Consider the following 21,812-nt stretch of genomic DNA (forward strand, 5'->3'; position numbering starts at 1 on the left):
ATACATTAGTTCATAAAAAGGGATGAGATTAAATGATTCACCACGTCTCAAAGATGTATGCAAAAATCAAGGGATTAGAGAAGTCATCAAGGGATCTTTATGAGGTCAATTAAGTTATGTATATAAATATAGAAGATTTCAGTATTTTTAAAAGCATGTGAGGTTCTGAAGAAGAGAAAGAAGTTTATCCTAATTTTTTTTTTTCCCAAACAGCACAACACCACAGCATCTTAATTAGGAATTCTAATAAATGGAATTAGAATGTATTTTACATACAGTGAAGTTTTTAAAACCAAACTAAGCCCAGGAAACTATGACTTGATGCAGCATAGGTTTGCTACCCCCTCCTCCTCAAGTGTTTCGTATTCACCTATGCAGATGAGTGTTTATCAAGCTGAAAGCGAATGTACAAGCAGCCATCCAAGTATGGGAAGGAACCAAGTCCTTCATATTTCTGGTTTGTTACAAGTATACCGGTACTGAAACAACTCTGCTTATTAAAGAAACAAACATGCGGTGTCATTTTACTGAAAGGAAACCTTTAAAATAATTGAATGCAATTTCTGTTTGGGCTTCACTCACATTAAACAGTACACATCAGCACTCATACCCTACGAATCAGTTATTTACATTGAGCAGCACCAGAAGAAGATATGTGAATGCCTGTAAAACTCTCCATCTTCGCCATCATAAAATGTTACATTTGTGGATACTTTCATGAGCCCCTGCTGGAAGATTGAAGATGTAGCAAGTTAAGGAAGCACTTTGATAACGTATCGCTTTCACAAGACTGGTTTGAATGTGTCTTGGTGTTTTCAAAGGAAGGAGCTGCCAAGGTCTTCCCTATTTAAACAGAAGATGGAAACACCCATATAGTTAGAGTAAACCGAGTACCATGCCTGACAGAAAGGAAAAATTAACAAGTCATCTGAAAGTTACACCATTTTCCATTCTAGCAACATTATTCATGAACTGTTCTCTCACCAGATACGTCTAAATGCATGGTATTTCTGAGGAAAACCACCATACTGACATTAAGATGCCAAGAAACTAGGACAATAACAGAAAAAGAAAAGTGTGAAAGCATTAAACATCAAAAATTCAGGCCTCAAAATTAAAAAAAAAAAAGTCAAAGTTGACTTGCAAATCAGCACGGAATTTCCTGCTTTTGAAGACAGGTGGCTTTAGAACCTTCACTATTAGCTTGATCTCAAGCATATTTTATTAGTACATTTTGTACCTCGTTGCTGATGTTGAATATATATCCTAAATAATGAAAGACCTTTCCACCCTAATCTTAATCTCAGTAAGTCAATCTTACCTTCCCCCCTTCACAAAACAGTGCAGAGAAAAAGGATATCATTGCCTCAGACTGCAAATGGCAGAGCAGCTTCTCTAACGGAGGATAGCAGCACAGGAATGGAACGCAGCCCACCATGATCAGTTTGTGCTTGGCTCTCGTGATAGCAACATTAAGACGTCGCCAGTCCTTCAGGAGGGTGCCAAGCTGTTAAAACAAATGTAACTTGCTTTTATTTTTCCTACTTAAATGTCAACATTTAATGTAGATAAAACACAGATTTTCAAAATTCATCTAAGTATTAAAATTAACTGCAACAAAGTTAGTACAACCAACTTACATTTTCATCACTACTGTTCCTAACAAAAGATACAATTATGATACTTTTGTCTCTTCCTTGGTATTTGTCTACTGTATTGACTTCCACTCTGTTCTCATTCAATTTTGCCATCAAATCAGTGATTGTTTTTAACTGATGTCTGTATGGTGATATAATGCCAATGTCTGAAGGCTTACAGCCAGCCTAAATGAAAAAACAGAAAAAAAAAGTCACGTCACTGCAGTTAGCTTGGGATACCCGTTACTGTCAGAAGACCCTCTAGGATAATTTTTTTTCCCGCCCCCAAACAGTGCTGCAAGATATTGTATCTAAATTAAGTTGTCTATGGAACTCTAGCAATAACTGGTATTAACTAAAGAAATTAGAAAATACTCGTTACTGCAAGCTCCCAAGCTTCATCTTAACCTAGCACAGAGGCATATATCCTCGAAATCCAAAATAGCCATTTTTCTTTCTTCCTCAAATGGTGAGCTAAACATTCAGAACCACTAGTCTGTACTACTCCTGAAACCGGTTGGATGAAATAGGGAAGACAAATTCTCATCTCTTCCCTCCCTCACAATAATGTCCTCATCTCTTAAAGTAATTTGGCATCCAGCTTTTTCTGCATCCCAAATCCAGCCAGACAAGGGACAGGGAACTTAATGCAGACCTCAAGCTCCACATTTACACTTAGTGGTAGCCAACCTTACATTTATCCTTAAGACTATGCCTCAAAGAATAACCCAATACATACAGTCACTATAACAATGTAAAAATGATTCATTATAAAACTGTCCCTCTGAACAATGTAAAAAAGATACCTTAATAAATAAAGAAGTGAGCAAGAACACTAATTTAGCTTCTGTCACATTACTGACACCACCTCTTTCCGCATGTTCTGGTGCTGGGACCTTCAAAAATATAAACAGTAAATTACTACTATTGCTATCTACAATAGCATACTACATTCCGATCCCTAACTCACTGTATCATACATGTTATTTATCCTAACAGTTTTAATAAAAAATAAGCCTAAATGCACAATTTTAGAGTATAAAAGCCTATACTGCAAAGTAACTTCAGAACATTCCATTTGCAAAGCGAGTTGAAAAAAATCTGCTGAAATGAGTTTTAGTACTAGCAAGTCACCTTGAACTGCCAAAGCTTGATCATCTGACTTTTCATACAATATATAGTGAGAACTGTAAGGGGGAAAAAAACCAAAAAAACCAAACGACATTTCCCAACCTGACAAGGTAAAAGAACAAACTATATTTTATATCAGAATTTTATTTTAATGCTTTTCATCTAATGTTTTTTACAGTCAATTTTCCCCTTGCCCATGGCAGAAAGGCTTTTTTTTTCCTAATACTTGAAAGCCTACATTTAAAACTACAGGAAAAACTATCCAAAATGGTAGTACTAAATTTAAGCTTCCAAATGTAAAAAAAAAAGTACTCCCTGAATTTAACATTTCTTAACTATTAACTTACTTTCGCTCTATCATGTATGAATGATACCAGAAAGCCAGAAACAAGTTTACAATGTAAACTTGTAATTTCTGTAACACAGCTCTATAATTTTTTCTCTTTGCTTAGCTCTTGCCTTTGCTAAAGTCTAAATATTATCATTAGCAATAAACGTGTCCCTGATGTTATCATTCTTCTAGTAAACTGTCATGCAAGGTAAACATCTGGTGTCAAGTTGAAACCTCTTTACTTAAGAGCAGTCTAAAACTGAGCATACACTGAACTGCTTTCCAGCTCTGAAATCCATTTACTACCTTACTCATTTACTATTTTACCCACTCCACTATTTGCCACTGATACTAATGACTTACATCAACTTTGTTTTCTTAGATGCCACTCTGTTCAGTTTTCCTTCTACATTTTTATGACAGCATTGCCACTTAAAGCAGGACGTGGTATAGTCTGACTTAAAGCAACACTCTCAGAATCCTATTACGATCAGTTTTACTTCTCCAAACAACCACACCAATATCATCTGAATGGCTGAATTTGGAGATCACTCTAATGTTTAACGTGTGGGTTAATACATAGTATTTGTAAGAGTATTCCAGGTAAGTGGCATCTGCTTGCTAGAGCAGTACCACTGTACACATGGAACCTGAGTTGTACAATATGCATCAAAAGCTTCACAAATCCAAGAATTCAACTGACTGGGGAGCTCGTTAAGTGTAATCTATGTTCAATGTCTCACATGCTAAAGCATGGTAAATAAACAAAAAATTAATAGATTGATAAACCCATATGCAACAGTGCTGCAACTCTATATACTGGTCTTCAAGGCAGTACATCTGCACTGCATCAAGTTTATTCTAGCATTCCAGCCACATGCAAAAACAGTAGTCTCTATTGTGTTGCTTAAGCAGGATACCACATACTTCAGCAAGAATCCTATTTTTCTGCAACATGTCCAAGCTTCTTTTACATGGCAGTGTATTTTTAGTGTGTTGCATAGATTACAGAAGCAGAAAATATTTTCCTACATATTAGAAGACTCCACCGCCTTTTCCAAAACAGCAGTTTCAACAGCTACACAGCTTAATAGGTACTGTAATCAAACTTGTTTTTACACTGCTATCATGCACTCAGTCTAACCGTTGTTACAACCTGTCACATAACAACTAATTAAGACCTGTACTGTTTTGGGTTGTTGTGTTTTTTTAATTCACTATTCTGAAAAAAAAAAAAAAAAAAAAATCACACAATCACACCTAATAAGCCTCTGAACTTGCACGCGCTCAAGTTTTCTTCAAGCAGAAAAGCACTGCTTTGACAGTTGGTTTATACCCACACTAGCATTAATGTAGCCAAAAACTTTTAGAGGAAAAAAGTTCTAAAAGCTAGGTCTCACTTATGATAACACATGCTTATATTTATATTTTGTTTGCATAGTACACCAAAAAACCCAAAACCAACTTTGGCCTAGAATGTCATTCTACAGTTGCAAAGGCACCCAATATGGCTACACAGTTTTAAGCTACACTCTGTACATGAGCATAAAGTTCGTAGCACATACAGTATTTTCTGAATTATCCGAATTAATCTTTCCGGCTGCTCTTAGATGCAGTGTTTCCACCACTAGTTGTACCACCCTAACTGATCAGCTATACTAACAACCTTTCTTGCATGTTGCACATTTTGCATGTAACTAGAAAATGATTTTTTCAAGTTATATATTTTACCCTACCTAAGCTGTATGAAGTTTTACGTGTTGACTGTATTGAGAACTTTCATCAAAAATACAGTTTTGAAAGGAGAACATAAAACTTTACCTTCTCTGTGTTCAGAAAACACACAGGTGTGTCTGGATCAAGTACTTCTTTCAACCATGTTTTTGAAGCATCTACAAGCTCCAGTTTCAATTTTTTTAGGTTGGGCAAGTTAGCAGTGGCATTTGACACCTTCTCTGAGCCACATTCCAGTTTGCCTTCATACACTAACATGTTACTTAGAGACATAATTTTACTGAAGATTTAAAAAGCAAGAAAAAAACATTAAATCTTGCTGTTTCAATCCCACATTAAAACCCCAATGCAAGAAACAGACATTTAAAATACCTATTCATTCTGTATTGCACAGTTAATTGGACAACAGCATTTTGGTTTTGTTCCAGCCTTTTAAATAAGCTTTCACTCATGCCAAGATCTCTGTTACAAAACAAAACAAACAAAAAACCCAAAAACATGTCAGTCAAAACATTGCAAGAGCCTTCCCAGAATTCATGTTACTAGTAACTGTCCAGCAGCATTTTATCTTACCTTGCTTCTGCATTCAGTACAAGTGGAGGCAGCTGCTGATGATCCCCTACCAGCACAAACCTTTTGGAGCAGAATAGCGGGCCCAGACAGATAAGCTGGCTTATTTGGGAAGCTTCATCAACTATACAGAAATCAAACTGCTTCTGAACAAAGATGGGGTGATTTACTCCCATACAAGACGTTGCTACCACTGGCTGAAAAATTGAGACACGCTTTAAGGGTAAGATACATCTTACATCTTTAGCACTACATTTTCCAGGTTAAAAGAAAAAACAATTATTTCCCATTAAACTAAACTAAAAAGTAAAATACAAGAAATTAAATTATTAATCCTAAAAATCAGACAAGCACACCTTACGTACATATTGGCCTCACATTCTTGCACTGATTGCAAGTGACAAATATAAAACAGCTTTAGAGCAGACTGTAGCAAATTGCTCCTGCCACGTGTTCAGATTGATATCAGGTCCTACGCATATACAATTCACATAGTGTGCCAGTATAAGTACTGTGGAAAATGATGCTCTTTCTTGTAAATTCCAAAGAGCAAACAAAACAATAGTAGCATAGTTCTTCCCACTACTATGCTTCCAGTGCAAGCAATCCAAAATTACTAAAATATGAATCAAGTCACTTCCCTTATGACTTCAATCACTCCCCTGCAACGCCTATCAACAAAAAGTAAATGGCAGCTTTTGCAAAGTCAGCATTTACTCCAACTACTATGTAAATGAAAGAATGTACTACTACATTCTTTCAAGAAATTTAATTCAAAGCTGCCACTGACTCAGTTTACCCAGCTCCCATTATGGTTTGCATTAATATCCACACCAGTAACACTACTCTTTCAATGAAAAATTAGTGTTTGGCCAGGCCAGCACATCACTTCCTCTTCCCCATCTGCTGATGTACAAGTGGCACAACAAGCACCAGTGGGAGGGAAAAAGGGACAAACAGCAGCAATATGTGAATAATGATGGAGGAGGTTGCAGCAGTTTATCACCACTCCTCCACATAAGATCTCAGATAAAAGCACTGGAGTTTTGGGGACTTATTACTTACAATGATAAGTTACTTTGTATGTACATAAACAATGATTTTCAACTTTTAGACTGTTAATGTGGGTCATTATTGGCTATAAAGAAACTGAAGTGATGCAGAGGTTGAGTATCTTTGTCAGCTCAGACTTCTTATGGCAGTAACTCACCCTTGGGATGGGTTCCTTCTCTGCAGCATTCAAATAACCAGAATACTAATGTAATTATCCATAATAATTTGCAGGACTAGCAAAAAACACTTTTCTCACCTGACTATTGTAGACCTCTTCCAAATCTGTTACAGACTTAATTGATTTGGACTTGCAAATTTCTTCTTCTGTAAACTTCCGTATATCTGGATGAACCTTCTGAGCTCGCCCCAAGCGTAAGAAACCAACTTTGAATTTAGCTAGCTTTAGCAGGATATTGTCTACAGCAGTGTGTGTAAAACTAGTCAGAAGAACACTAAAGCCACAAGCAGAAAGAATTCTCACCTAATGAATGACAAAGGGAAAGAAAAGAAAGTTGTTAGTTCATATGGAAGGATCAACAATCCCATGTTTTCTAGGTAAAAAACACAAGATGTTTTGGAGGGAGTCAACAAGTATGACTTCATTTATATCAGTCTTTCTGGCCAGATCTACCAGCTAGCTATTGTCCAAGCAATATGGGCAACAGACCTGAAGGTTCTCATGAACAGCTGGCTTACCCGACACGCTGCCAACAGTGAGAGCTACGAACACCCATGCACATCTGCAAATGTACTGAAAAGAAGGAACTGCACTCTAAAGATCCCTGCTGTAAGAATAGGTCCTACAGCCTGTTCCCACACTGTTCTCCATGACAATCTAGCCACAACAGATTCAGTGGAATGGGTGGATCCAATAATAGCAGCAGCTGCTTGCTCTCCAGCCTCCTCCTTCCCCACAAGTTGATGACAACTGGAAGTGACATGACTGCTATTTCAAGAAAAAACTTGCTCAGCCAACAGCCTGAATCCTACATCCATTCCCGGGGAAAGAGAACCACCAACTAGAGGAGATGGCTAGCAGGCTGCACATAGCTTCAGCACCATGGGTTTACACAACTTAAAATGGTCAAGTTACTGACTTCCTCAAGGCACTGCCTTTTTGAGCTGTAACTCAGGATTTCAGGACTTCTTGATATCTGGGGCCCAAGAACTCGACATCAAAGTGTCACAGAAGTGATTAAGTATCACACTTCAGTGTCCTCCCTCCCACGTATATTCCTACACAAGAAAAGAGAACCCTACTCCACAAAATACATTTTTAATTCTACCAAACATAAGTTCTTAAGTAAGAAGAAATACATTTTCTTCTTCGAAATTAAGCAGATACCAGTAGACTAAGCCATGACAAATAATTCTGGACAGTATGGTATAAACACAGTTTGTTTAACGCTATCCTCTAAATCTCACAAAAAAAAAATTTGAACATCAGGGTAGACGATCTTACTAGAGCACATATTGTAGTAGTTTTTCCTGTTCCAGGCATACCCACAATAAGTGTGTAGTCTTTCGAAAGTAGCACTTGTTTCATTGCCTGTTTCTGAGGCTTATTTAGACCTTCGAGAAGAAAAATAAAAATGAGATGTCTACACTTCGTAACTTTAGCAGTTACTAATTACAATGATTAATAAAACAAATCTATAGTTTCCTCTTCCAGTAAAGCCCTTAGAAAAGAACTGGGCAGAGTAAGTCTATAGGTTCTGATGAAGTAATGATACCAAACATAATACACAAGACACGTAGTACAGTGTCTGCACTACAGTCCTAGAAATAAGTCACTGAAGACTTGTTTATTTTTTAGACCTTTTGTGAATTTTTCCCCAATAAACGACCACTTCCATATGATATTGCGTATAGGCATTTCTATTTTATCATATCCAGTTTCATGTTTAAGCATATGGCTCAAAGCAAAGGGAAATGAGTTGCACATACAGCATCACCTTGTTTAGAAGAAACATTACACCAGAGCTGTTTTTTCCCAGTCTGATGCAATTAAGCAGCATGTTCCAGATTATTTGGACTAGGCAAAACTCAAGCAAGAAAAAACAAGTCTTCAGACTGAGTTTTATAAAAAGTTTCATCTGCTTTAAGAGAATTCAGTTAATTTTCTTTCAGAAATAACTGTCAAGAGAACAATGAAATATTCTCACCAAATATGAAACACTGCCACATACCTAAACAAATTTTGTTTTTAAGAAAAAAAGTGCCACAAAGCATCACACACTACAGAGCAGCCAACAAGTCAGCAAGGGGGATAATACAAGTCAATGCTTACACTAAAGCTCATCTCCATACACTCCCTCAAAGTCTGCTTCCGTGTCTTAAGAGCCTTCCCTGTTCTTCCCTTTTGCAAAGGTTAGAGAGGTAATCATATGGCACTGTTTGAAACTGCAAGCTGCAGCAACTAACAAGAGTAAGATAAAGTTGCAAACAAGTATCTGGTCAGGTCTTCCAAGTAGTTCAAGACTAATTTAATCACAGGAAGACATGCAAGGTAAGAACTTGTTTTTAATTTTTAAGCAGAAAACTAGGACTGGACCCCAAAGTAGGAAAAAAACCCCTTATAATTAGTGTGATAAATGCTTTGGTTATAGAGATGTACAACAGAGGGTTTTGGGGAAAGTCACTTTGTACCCTTTAAAATACTTGCAACAGTTTCCTTTGCTTCTGCAGGAAGGACGGAGCTCAAACGCTCAATAAAACGTGGTTTGTGGAAGTCAATTATCAAATTGCGGAGCCTTTCACTGTGGATAAAAAAACCAACCAAACAATAAAAGTTACCAGTTGAGAAACTATCTCAAAATATTGACAGTGTGAAATTAATCTGATTTTTCATACCTGACTGGGGAATCTTCCATCAGTTTAGAAAGGTTTTCAAAAGGGACTCCTACACCAAAATCTCCTTCCTCATGATCCAACCTATATATGGTGTTCTCGGGGAGCTTTGACAAATTCCTGAAGGATGACAGTAACACGGACAAAATAATTCTGTTTACAAGCAGTATGTTGACGATTAAAGGCTTATTATTAAGTGTTAAGGGATACATTTCAGAGGTCCCAGAGTGAAGCAACAGCTAGAACACACTAATAACTGAGTGTTAATAATAAAACATGATCAGACCCCAATTTAAAGCCAATACAGTCTGAACAATGAAAGTTACTATTAACACTGTAATCACTGTATCCATATAGTCTCATATTGGAGACATCAGTAAATGGAGTTTTCAAGCATGCTTTTATTTAAACAGCCTAGTTAGACTAGCAACTACAACTGACCAAGTATTGACATTTTCCATCAATGTAAAAGAACTTCTGAATGTTCTTCCCCAAGCCCAGCAAGAAGATTCAGAGCTTTTTGGACACCCAGAAGTACCCTTCCTGAAGCCAGTATCATAGTGTCTTTAAACAGATGTTTTTCCTTTTTGTTCTATTACCTGTCCAACCAACAGGAGACTTTTGCCACACCGACTTCTCTAACATAGCCAGTAGCCAAACCAAGTAAACCATTTTCCTCTCCGCTCACAACCACTCTATCGCCAACCAGTAAGTTTTTTCCAGGTATGGCACCATTTCTACGTTGAAAAAAATGTAGATACTGTCCCTTGGAAATTTCCTGCACTTCATCAACTCTGACCATGTTCCCAACACAATCTCCAGCCTTCTCTCTAAAAGTATTAGAAAAAGATATTTAGTATTAAGATACTCTCAGTAAAAGAAATTTTAAAAGAAATGTCCACAAGTAAAAAAAATACACCACCCATACCAACCCCCAAAATCAAAGTACAAAACCAAAAAATCCCCAAAGCAACAAAAAAACCTCAACCCAAATTCACACAAGAGCCAGGAAGATTGAACAGTCACTTTACAATAGAGACTTTGACTAGAAAAGGATTGTAAAAATATGTAAAACCCTTGTATTTGTTCCAAGAACAGACTCTAATGTTTAGACTAAAGTTATCTATAATTTCCTGTTAAAAAACAAATACCAAAAATGTATGGATCCACTCCACTAAGCTGTTCCATATTTGCTTGTAGAGTTGCTTGTTTCACTTAAAACCAGTTAGCTACATTTCACTTTTACAGATGCCTTGAAATGAGCATACAAACTGCCAATTATTTTTTCTAGAGCTACTGGACCAGGTGATGTATAATAACACAATACAGCAGCCAACAAGAGCCCTTAGTCTGCTTTTACCCACGTTCATAGCCATGCCTAAAAGCACGGTCCAAAATGCATCATTGTTTGCCAAGTAAACCTTCAGGGCACCAGCACAATGAGCTGGTCTCACAGCTAGCACCCAGCCTCTTCCCCCAGAGATGTCAAGAGAACAGAATTGTACCACAGAATTGTACCACTTTTGCTTCTGAAGACTGAGGCTGCAGTTTGCTCCTTCCTATGCATAACTAACAAAAACCCAAGTATCATAGATTTACTGGGTTTGTATTTGCATTATTAGGCTAATGTCTCCATTAGGTCACATCTCACAAAAAGCCTACCTATGCAAGTAGCATATTTGACTATTTCTACAAGCACTAGCAAATTTCTAGTTCTTGTAGTGAAAACACAAGAAACAGTGCCTCATTTCCAGTTACTGAAGGGAGCATCATTTGTACCAAATTAGAAATTACATCTTACCTTTCCAAAGCAGGTATCATCCATATATTTTTATATCCTTTTTTACCCTCTCCACTTTGCAGCTCCAAGGTTAACAATAGATACCACAGGCTGAAATACTCTAAGTGAGAGGGTTTCAGGTGCTGGGTCTCTCTTTCAATAATGGGTACCATAGCAGGAGGAAGACACACACTGTCCATCTTTTGCTCTACAGCTCTAGGAGTAGAACCAAAACACAGGAAAGAGTCAACTTGCATCTTTTTCCTTGCAAGTCCATATGTACGTAATGCCAATCTAAATATATACCTTAACATACCAAATAGAATAATCTACCATCACTGAAATAAAGTTGAATTTGTATCCTTTGTTCATATGAACAGTCTCATACTAGTCATTTACATCATCTCTATGATTTTGAACTAAGGAAAATAAGTTAGTCAAAGACCAATACCAATTAAAGACATTTCAAAGATAGTACTGTATACATTCAGATAGTTGATCCTTTGTTCCTTTTTTTGTAACATATGAATACTGTATTGAGATTAGATATAGCTAAGCAAAGGGGATTTAGTAGTTAATACACAAGCAGACTACAAGTCAATTTATCTCAAAACTGAGTATTAGTGAGATGGTATACCTAATCACTTATACAAAATGCAACCAAAGAGAAAAAAAGTTAATTCAGAAGTGAATAGCTACACAGTAATAATTCTGTTGCTGTAACAACTAATATTCGAAGTAGTATTTCACAAACACCAGTTTACAAAAAACATATCATGCATGCCCACAAATCTAGCTTCCTCAACATACAATTTTGCCACTACAATTTTGAAAACAACTAGGCATTATATTTACACAAAATCAGCCCAAAAGCTATCCTGTTCCAACAAACCATTTGATCTGTTCAACATACAATTTTGCTTCTGGTTTATGTGCAGCATAAAGACAAGACAAACTTACTGGAATTTTTAAAAAACTATTATAACTTTATGTGACAATGTATCAAATATTTGCTTATGGCTCCTCTTTAGCAGGAGACGCAGTAACATTTGGAAGTAATACCAATGTATCATTACTTGTGCGATACCCTGTATCAGGGGTCCTCAAACTACAGCCCCCCAGGGTCCTCAATCCGGCTCCCGGTATTTACAGAACCCACCCACTCCCCTCCCCCCCCCCCCCCCCCCCCCGCCAGGGGTTGGGGGGGGGGGGTGGGTGGGAACCAAGCAGCCACAGATGGCTGCCTGCCACTTCATTCGTGCTCCGGCCCCCTCTTTAAAAAGTTTGAGGACCCCTGCTCTATATGGAAACAATCTTCTAAAGTCCAAGTGAAAGAGTTGTTGTCCAGCCCTAATTCAGCCCCAAAAGACTGCCCATTTCAACAAGTTGCAAGAATATAGCTTATTAAAATCATAATATTAACACAGATCTAAAAGAAACCTGCTCTCATCATCAAATATTTTGTTGAGATTTCTCATTTTCTATTGCAGAAGACACACCTGAGCAAACACATTAAGTCTCTGCAAGATCAAGGACTTGCACTATAGAAGTTGCAGCGGGATCTATGGAATATTCTTTTGCAGTGCAAGACTCCTCCATAAAGAATTATGAAAATGCCAACCATAAAAATGAAATCACAGTTATCAAAAGCTACCATTATTCAAGCTTATTTAAAAACACGAGTCACATTTTTTTTACCTGCTGTATAGAAAGCAATTGTGTATTTGGGAGCAATATTTACAGGCTTGACTGTCATCAATGACAGGAGGCAAAGCAGCAAGCTGTGAACGCTGTCTTCCTATGGCAGATTTATATGTACTGTGCTTTAAGTAGAAGGCCACATGGTTTCTTAACTTCATTAATTCTGTCAAGAAAAGAACAAACTAAGCTGATGTTTTTGGGTTTATCCGTAATAATTTCTAACTCAGAAGTAACAACCCATCAACTTTTTAGTCAGCTAAGTAGTGAGTATTCATAGCAAAATCCTAGCAGAGTTAATAAAACAATTGAGTTTTTAACATAAGCTTATTGGAATTAGTAACATTACAACAAGCAATATGTCCCTAAGTGCAAGTAAGTTCCTGAGAGTAAACCTTAAAACTATTACTAAAATGTTTCATTTTACCAACAATATGGTTTTATGGTTTCTGGGGAAGGGGAACAACTTTACCTCTTCGGTCCATGCGAGCTCCAGAAACAGGGTACATATTACCAGTTTTAAGATAAAGAAGAAATCCAGCTTCAGGATCAACTCTCCGTTCCAAGTTCAACAGTGTATACAGAACAACCTGCAAACATTTTATATAAACTTTTTACAGTGTATTAAAACCAAAATACATTATAAGCTGTATTTAGCTTTTCCATAATTTATACAGTTAAGCAGCCATTACCGTCTAGAAGCCGTAAGCAGTAAGCACCAGATCAAGGATTTCAATTAAAAGGCATCTTCCTTAAGAAAAACTTGTAACAAGGCTACCTCCTCTAGATCAGGCCAGCTATCTGGAAAGATGTACAATAATTCCTGAAGCAGCTTGCCTCCACCTAATACTTGAATCTAAGAAAAGACTAAACAACAGATATTTCAGGATAAAAACTATAAATGTGTTTGGAAGTGGCAAATGTAAATACTTCTCAAGCCTCAGTTCACTTTCATTTTGTATCAGCAGCTTTGGGCATGCCAGAATCAGCAGAACATAGATCTAGATTATACCACATACAAAGTGTTTCACATTCTTAAGAGAAAACAGGTCATAATAAAATAAAAGAATACAGGTAACCACTGACAGTGAAATTAGACATTTGTTTTTGTACCTGACTTCTGTGCTCTATGGAGTTAGATTCCTTGCCAGACTTGAGCTCCAATGGCATTATCCTAGACTGTACTCCAGACTGGCGATGGATTTTCACCCTGGCTGTAACATCAATCTTTCCTTTCAACCCAAACCTGGGAGACCAGATATTCTCTTCAATGTCTACGATACCTACAATCTCTATCTTAGAAGAGGAATCTTCAGGTTTTTCACCACTTGACCTAGGAAGAAAGTTAAATCAGAAGTTAACAGTTTCCCTTAATTCTTAATATTTAAACATTAAAATGTTCTGTAATGAAGTATTTCACATTTTTTCATTATAGGCACTCTTTAGGCACTAGCATTAGAAATAAAGTGCATCAAGTCTCACACAAACTACCTTACCCATTAACAGTGGAAGCATCATATCAGAAAGTTACTTTAAATTGCACATTGGCACATAGTTTCGCTATTCACCTAAATTTCAAAGTTAAAAAAGAATCTTAAGCTGTTTTTAATAGTTTTTGGTCTTTTCTGAATAACCATGCTCTATAACACTTAGTTTCTCCAAAAAGTTTAATGATATACACTGGAAAGTAGCACATCGATTTTACTCAGACCTGCCATTTCACTTACAACTTTAACACTCCAGGGTTATTACAATTAACTGCAAGAAGCCATAGGCAAGAGCTCAGCAGCAGTTGAGTTAAATCACCATTACACTGATAAATTTATCTTAGTGAAGAATTACATTTCATTAATAGTTTCACATTCTGATTTGTACTCTTGCACATACTGACAATAACTTCTAGCTTAGTGAGTAGATCAAATATGCTTGCTTTTCCAGTTACTAAAATTTCTTTGTACCACACTATTTAGAAGTATTTTAAGACCAATAAGAATCTTATGTCAGTTCACCCTCAGTCTTATTATCTTCCCCAGAACTCACAATGGCAGCTAAACAGGCAGCTTTCAAGATGAGTTATTTTGTCAGTAAGGCCATGAATTAGCTCCATACCACTGAGCAGATTTGTTTAAGTATTGTTATAGAAACTAAAAGCGAACCAAAACAGGATATACAATGTACAATGGTTTTAACTTTTAGTTCTGGCTTCTTACAGTTTTAGTTGCATTTTAATTTGGTTAGCTGGATTGTACATGAAGTCATCCGCCCATTTAAAAAATGATGGCAAATATTCTTCCACTTCCTGCATTATTTCTCTTTGTTTCAGATTTAAGTGATACCTAAAAGATAAAGCCATACACATTAAGAATACAGAAGTATTAGACTTGCTGCTGGTTCTAACAAGATTTTGCCTCAAGTTAATGGAAATAACTGTCAAGTTTTAAAAACATCTATGAACTGTAGATTATGACAGATTCATTAAGGTTCATCTCAATTGATTAATTAATAAAATTTTAACTGAACATCCATTACAAGAGACAGAATACACTATGTTCATTTCTGGTGTAACTTTTGAAACTGCACATGTAGCATAATGAAAGCATCAGCACAGTAGATTTAATGAAACCCAACTAATTCTCAGAATGCAAGAAAGGAGTACCAGACTCATGCATTTAAAAATGGCTATTCCTATGCTTCATGCAAAATTGAAAACATTTTAAAAAAAATGCAAAAGACAGTTTGCTTTTTGTCTGAATAGACTGATCTGCTACTTGTTTTTCACATGCATTTTGACAGGCTTCAAACCATTTTAATTGGAAAGGAATCACGATCCTCTGCAGTTGCTCCAGTTACAGATATACAAGCAAGCAGAAGTCTTATTAAGCAGAACCTAATCATGTGGCATTAGATAATTCATTGCTGGCATTCACTGGAAATAACATTATTACTCTACAGCAACATAGAAAAAAACAAGTGGGTTTTTGCACAAAGGTTCACACAAGTGCAACAGACCACAACCAGCAGACTCACACAACTTACTTTTTAATCCAAATAGTAGCCTACATATGCAAAGAGGAATTGCAAATCAACAGTTTCAGAGAGGCTCAGAACGACACGAAAGCCTTTAAATAACCTTAGCAGTCACAATTCAAAATATCTACCTAGAGCAGATAAAATTGTAACAAGATTTATTACTCTGGTTCTATTCTAGCTTCCAACCCATCTGGGGCTAACAGATACTGGCCAACAGATATTGCCCAACATAAAATATGTAAAGCATAGATATAGTTGGGGTATTTTTTTTACATGACTTGAACTAGATTTTACTTGAGTCTGCAGTAAAAATCTTAGAAGTGACAGTCATTCATCTTGCCATTTGATGGAAATATGGAGACTACTTATTTGGCTAGCATTTCTATCTACTTTGCAGAGAAAAATAAGTTACAGGTCCTCTAAGTAACCTGATAAAGAATATGAAAATATCACACATGTCAATGCTTGCTTAGTCACAAGTTTCTAGTTCATCTCCTGAGCACCAAAATTAATTATGCTTGTCACATTTAACTCAGCTATGGGAGATGCCTGGAAGTTTAATGTTACAGGCACAAACACTCCGACCTGCTCAGCCTGAAAGAAAAAAAAAAACACACATATAGTTACTTCAGAAGCATAGTTCGGATCTATAGAAGCAGCTCAGCAGGGAAGGCAAATTAAATTACATTATGAGACAGGGAATTATCTTACTAAAAGATACCCAAGTTTCATTAAGTAAGGTCACTTAGCAGAATATTCTCCTGGTACTAGCGCTACATTTTTTTAATGTAGAACTCCATCTGCTAGTTCAAGTGTTCCCACCCTGTATTTCAAACATAAGAAATCTGCAACGCTACTTACATTTCTTTGAGATACTTCTGTCCATACACAATTCTACGTGCTAGTTCTTCTACTTTTTCTTGTGCCAAATTATTTGTGACCGACTGCTGGAAAATTTCATGAAGAATTGTACCAATGAGCATTTGGCGCGAACCAGACTCTGAGCCCTGCAACAGATGTTATGTAACACACATTTTTTATATTTTTATATATATACACACACACACAAAGATTTACACCCACTGCACGCCAACTTTTCTATAAAATTTCTGGGTTTTATTTGCTGCACATTATGGACTACACTCATTTAATTGCAAAATCGGTAAGAGCTTTCACCTCACTAAATAATGTCTGTTCAGACCTGACTGTGAAAACAGCCGAATTTAAATGGGTCTCTGCTATTGCCTTCTCATTTTTTACCCCAACTCCGATAACCTTAGGATACTACCCTTATGTGACTGACAGGTGCGAAACAGGCACAGATTAAAATTAAAATTGAGCAAGTTTTGCCTGTGGGCAGTATTAATAGCAGTATTTCCTAACACAAAAGCCTTTACAATCTTACAGGTATTATATTTTACATGAAGCAGTTTCCTCTGTGTTATCAATTCACAAAATTATTCCAAATATCACCAAAATGGCTCAGAAACTCATCTAACCATCACCAGGACTGGGCTCTGTAGACTCCTAAGAGCTGAAAGTGGTAGTAGGCTATGACCTCTGCACAAGCCATCACCAAACAACTGGAAATCTATCCCTGTGGTTGAAGTATTTACTGCTGTCTTTCATAGACATGGCACTTGAAGGTTGCACTCAGCTAATGGATGGTATTATCCCAGAGTAAGGACCCTCTGCATTCTCCCTTGCAAACAATTAGTTTATTCCCACTACTCCTCTAATTAAGGTTTGACAGTATTTCACACTCTTAATCTCCTGTACTTAATTTTCTTGTTTCAGCCACAGGCTCCCAGCCAGTCTGTTTACCACTGCACTACAAATCCCTTGGATTTATATTCCTACCACTTCTGGAAGTTTTCCTCGGCTGAAACTGGTAGCTGTTGCTTCTCTGACATCCACATATCTGCAAGGGCACTACCACAAGAAACCCTTCCTCCTTTCAAGTTCCAGCAGGTGGATTCACATTCCAGAGTTAGCCCACACCAATTCTTAAATGAAGTGGCTCTCTTTTTTCAGAGGCTTTATACTTGGCAAAGTGTGGCTATGTTTTCCTAAGGGCAACAAGTAGAACATCCCTCACAAAGGATTCATATCCACAAAAACCATGGCAACAGATTATAAAAAGAGTTGCCAGAATTTTAAGTGGGAAGACCATTTCTTTGTCCCATTATCTATATTAAGAATACAGGATTATTTTAGCTGCAATTCTCAAAATAAGTCCAACCTTAGATAGACAGTTTGCATTCTAAATTATTCCATGTTATAAACATTACGAATAGCTGGTAACAACATTTTGCAATACGGCATCTCAGACAGTTTTACCATTGAGCTAAACCACCAGCCTCAATGGAACAGTAACCCATTAATACACTTGATGCTCTAGAACACTTACCCTAAACCTTTCACTCAGCACTGCTCTTCTCATACATCGAATGCTATTTGAGATCACAGTGCCAGAAAGCAGCAGATCTGGGTAAAGAACCAGGTATCCAGACTGTTCATTTATGACCCAGGTACCGGAGCTACATTCCCCTTCTAAATGAATTATGTCTCCTGGAACAACTGGAACAGACTCCCTGTAACGTAATACATTTGAACAACCATTTGCAAGCTATACACACGCTGTATTAGAAATTATATATTAATATATCAGTTTCAACATACTTTAAAACAGGTTACTATGATACTTTTTTAAGAATGTGACCTAAATAAATTCTGAAAGTGAACAGAAGAATTTTTACTGACAGAACTTCAATAATTTTGAGTACTGGATCATTCATCAGAATAGCCTGAATGTAGGGAAATCCTGTTGACTTCGAATCATTCCAGATCCATGTACTGAGCCAGTTAAGTATCATTACATTTATACTGGCATACAACCTCTTCATTACATGAGGTCTACCTTCTTACTTAACAATACGACTTGTTTCAGGTGGTCAGCAAAAACTAGAAATATTTTTACTGATTTAGAAATTTCAGGGTTCAAGATCTTTTACATTTTTCCTTCAAGAAATGGAGTTTTATACTTTTCTCCACCCTTTCAGGCTTTTCATGAAAAATGAAAAGCATTGCCAAGCAGCATGTGCAAGCCCATGTATTTCAAAAGACTAAGCTAGTCTCTTCTGCTGTAACATGCCATGCAAACGCACAAACACCTAAATTCGAATCCTATCCTTACTTGAAAACACTTCTGCAGCAGAGCTCAAGGTAAGGTGATTTTAACAAACTGTACAAAACCACACATTTCATACACGTAGCTTTGTACATTGATATGTACAATGAGGGTACGTAATTCAGAAAAACTCTCCTAACTGCTGCAAGACAACACTTAAACAAAATCACCTGCTGGTTTATTTTCTTGCTCTTTGTTAGTACAAACTCAAATTAAAACTTTAAGGTAGCAATATCCACCAAACACAAGTTACATGACACCAGTTATCTCAAGATAAATATCCATTACACTAATATAGTGATGACTTTAGATAAACGTTATTTCAGAATATCGATCACTTTTAAGACAGTAAAACTCATCTCAAAGGCAACACAAAGAAAATTGACTTAGCAATCCAGTATTTCATCCTTTCTCTAGACATCTCCATTTCTGTATGCATTACCAGCCATTCCTAAGAATGCACAGTTCTGTGTCTTCCAGTGACTGAGATGCTGTAATTGTCAAGTGTTTCTCAGGGTCACTTCCATTTCTCTGTTTTACGCTGACTTCCAACACAAGGTATCTGTTGTTCAACCCATTCTTAAGTATGGTGTCAGAGCTGCCAGTCACTGTCTTCTGAAAACTGAAGTAACAATTCATTACAAAGACATAATACTATCTGAAAAAGAAAACAGCCAACCTATATATAAGAGGGAAAGCTTCAACTGTAAACCCAAATTTAACCCTCTTCAAATTTTACATGTATTTAGCATGGGGTTTTAGTTCTATACAGGTAAAAAGTAGGAAATCTGGTAACGTTTCCACGCTGTCTCTTTGGATGACAGTATGAAAACCAAGTATTTGGACATATGAGACATAAGGAAGGAGGCATAAATACTAAGTTATCTATTGCAGATAGGGCTTCTTTTTGGTGTCTATACAGCCATATTGATTTTTAATTATAACTGTACTGCAAACCCTATGCTTGCAAGAAAGCTTCTAACTCCCTGAACATTGTAACGCACGTAAGAATTCCCACAGTCACCCAAGTACCTCGAACACAAACAGCGAACTTTTACCCGCGTAACCTAAAGTTTATAAAATCGATATTCAAGGTTCTGTTCTCATCCGGCCAACAGCCAAATTTCAGACGGAGCAGCCACCCTCCTGACCCCGAAGGATGCCTGCCGGGGCTCCGCCTGGGCAGCGCTCACCCGAGGGCCTGCGGCCGCCCCGCTGCCCCCCCTGCCCGCCGCACATGCCGGTTACTCGCCAAGCAGCAGCGGGCTCCTCACACCGACTACCCCAGGCAACCCCGAGCGCTTCCTACCACCCCCGGCCCCCGGCGGCGGCCCTCAGGACTCCTTTCGGCCTTCCCGCGCCCCACTTTGAATTTCAACGTCTCCGCCCCCTTGTTCTCCGCCTCACTCGGCCGCTACCTCTCCTCCATGAGCGGGGCCTCCGCCGCGCACAGCTCCCTCAAGTCCCGCCTCAGCGCCACAGCCCAGCCCGCGCCCCGGCCCCGACGCGGACGGGCAGGCAATCGCTGGCCCCTCGCAGCACAGCCCCCACCCCCCCAGCTCGGCCATTGGTGGAAAGAGAGCTCGCGCAGCCAATGGGAGGTGCCGGGAGGGCGGCGCTCCGCGGTGCTGGGCGGGCCGCGCGCTTCCCGCGCGCGGGCAGAGGAGCTGAAGGCGCGAAGCGGCGCGCGGGTCGTCCCGCCGCTGCCCTGGGGGCGGGGCCCATCCGTGAGGGAAACTAACGGCCTTCCCCGGGCCCCGGGCGCCGGCCGGCACCTCTGTGCGAGGGAGGGCAATTCCCAGCCCTGTCTGTCGGTTATTTCCAAGCGTGAAGCACTGTTACAACCGTGGCCCCTCTTCTGATGCCAGTGCAGTAGTGTGAAGAAAAATTAGACGTGCCTTTTGCTCCCAAATGCTTATGGGTGAATCTCAGCCTGAGAGTCAAACTAGTTCTCTGATGAGAACTTCTTGTTACATTTGGTGCTGTTCACTGACAGACAGGCTTTCAGAGGTGATATGGAAGTTTCAGATATACACATCCTTTTGCTTTTTTTGGCCTCAAAACCACTACCTCAGCAAAGTATTCTGGAGCTGACACCATCGCTTCTAGCGAAGATTGAAGGACACAGGTACTAAATCTATATTTAAAACATGAGTATCACTGTTATGTAGTTTAAATTTCAGGAAAATGATGTATTAAGAGTTTGGTCTTCTGTCGCTTTAATCACAGAATCATGGAAAGGTCAAGGTTGGAAGGGACCTGGGGGTCATCTAGTCCAACATCCTACTAAAGCATCTTCACAGCTAGAGCAGGATGCACAAGAGTTGCATCAAGGTGGGTTTTGAATGTCTACAGAGAAGGAGGCAGCCTGTTCCAGTGCTCTGTCACCCTCAAGGTAAGTAAGTTTTCCCTCATACTCAGATGGAACTTCCTGTCTTTCAGTTTGTGCCCATTGCCCCTTGTCCTGTCGCTGGGCACCACTGAAAGAGCCCAGCCCCATCCTCCTGACACGGAGCCTTAAGGTATTTGTAGACATTTGAGAAGATCCCTTCTCAGTCTGCTCTTCTCCAGGCTGAACAGGCCCAGCTCTCTCAGCCTTTCCTCTAAGGGGGATGCTCCAGTCCCCTCACCGTCTTCGTAGCCCTCCGCTGGACCCCCTCCAGTAGTGCCCTGTCTCTCTTGAACCGGGGAGGCCAGAACTGGACGCAGCACTCCAGATGCAGCCTAACCAGGGCAGAGTAGGAGGGGAGGATCCCCTCCCTCGACCTGCTGGCCACGTTCTTCCTCACGAACCCCAGTACCCCGTTG

At 38.5% G+C, this 21,812-nt stretch overlaps 1 protein-coding gene across 2 annotated transcripts; it reads right to left on the reverse strand.

Moving 5' to 3' along the window:
- Positions 1 to 144: 144 nt before the first annotated feature.
- Positions 145 to 20,537, reverse strand: DNA2 (DNA replication helicase/nuclease 2). 2 transcript variants are annotated; one of them, XM_037400508.1, is made up of 21 exons: positions 20,423 to 20,537; positions 19,447 to 19,626; positions 18,225 to 18,408; positions 16,676 to 16,821; positions 14,995 to 15,120; positions 13,898 to 14,117; positions 13,257 to 13,374; positions 12,785 to 12,950; positions 11,108 to 11,302; positions 9,906 to 10,136; positions 9,310 to 9,426; positions 9,106 to 9,215; positions 7,919 to 8,028; positions 6,713 to 6,937; positions 5,407 to 5,600; positions 5,206 to 5,295; positions 4,921 to 5,113; positions 2,444 to 2,533; positions 1,641 to 1,823; positions 1,361 to 1,507; positions 145 to 744 (listed from the first exon to the last, which is right to left on the reverse strand). In XM_037400508.1, the coding sequence occupies exons 1-21, from the start codon at positions 20,431 to 20,433 to the stop codon at positions 688 to 690; spliced, it is 3,093 nt and encodes a 1,030-aa protein (XP_037256405.1). In that variant the 5' UTR covers positions 20,434 to 20,537; the 3' UTR covers positions 145 to 687. The 2 variants fall into 2 exon arrangements, with proteins under 2 accessions (XP_037256405.1, XP_037256406.1); XM_037400509.1 differs by lacking the exons at positions 18,225 to 18,408; positions 20,423 to 20,537 and having other exon boundaries at positions 19,447 to 19,533.
- Positions 20,538 to 21,812: the final 1,275 nt, after the last annotated feature.

This window comes from Falco rusticolus, chromosome 9, assembly GCF_015220075.1.
Source record: "Falco rusticolus isolate bFalRus1 chromosome 9, bFalRus1.pri, whole genome shotgun sequence".
In the NCBI taxonomy this organism is placed as follows: domain Eukaryota; kingdom Metazoa; phylum Chordata; class Aves; order Falconiformes; family Falconidae; genus Falco; species Falco rusticolus.

Excerpts from the sequence above, each read along its gene's own strand:
- DNA2 (XM_037400508.1), bottom strand. Across the intron at positions 11,303-12,784 it reads AATTGCTTTCTATACAGCAG|AGCTGTAGAGCAAAAGATGG; the intron begins GTAAAAAAAATG and ends TTCTACTCCTAG. Across the intron at positions 1,508-1,640 it reads GGAACAGTAGTGATGAAAAT|CTTGGCACCCTCCTGAAGGA; the intron begins GTAAGTTGGTTG and ends TTGTTTTAACAG.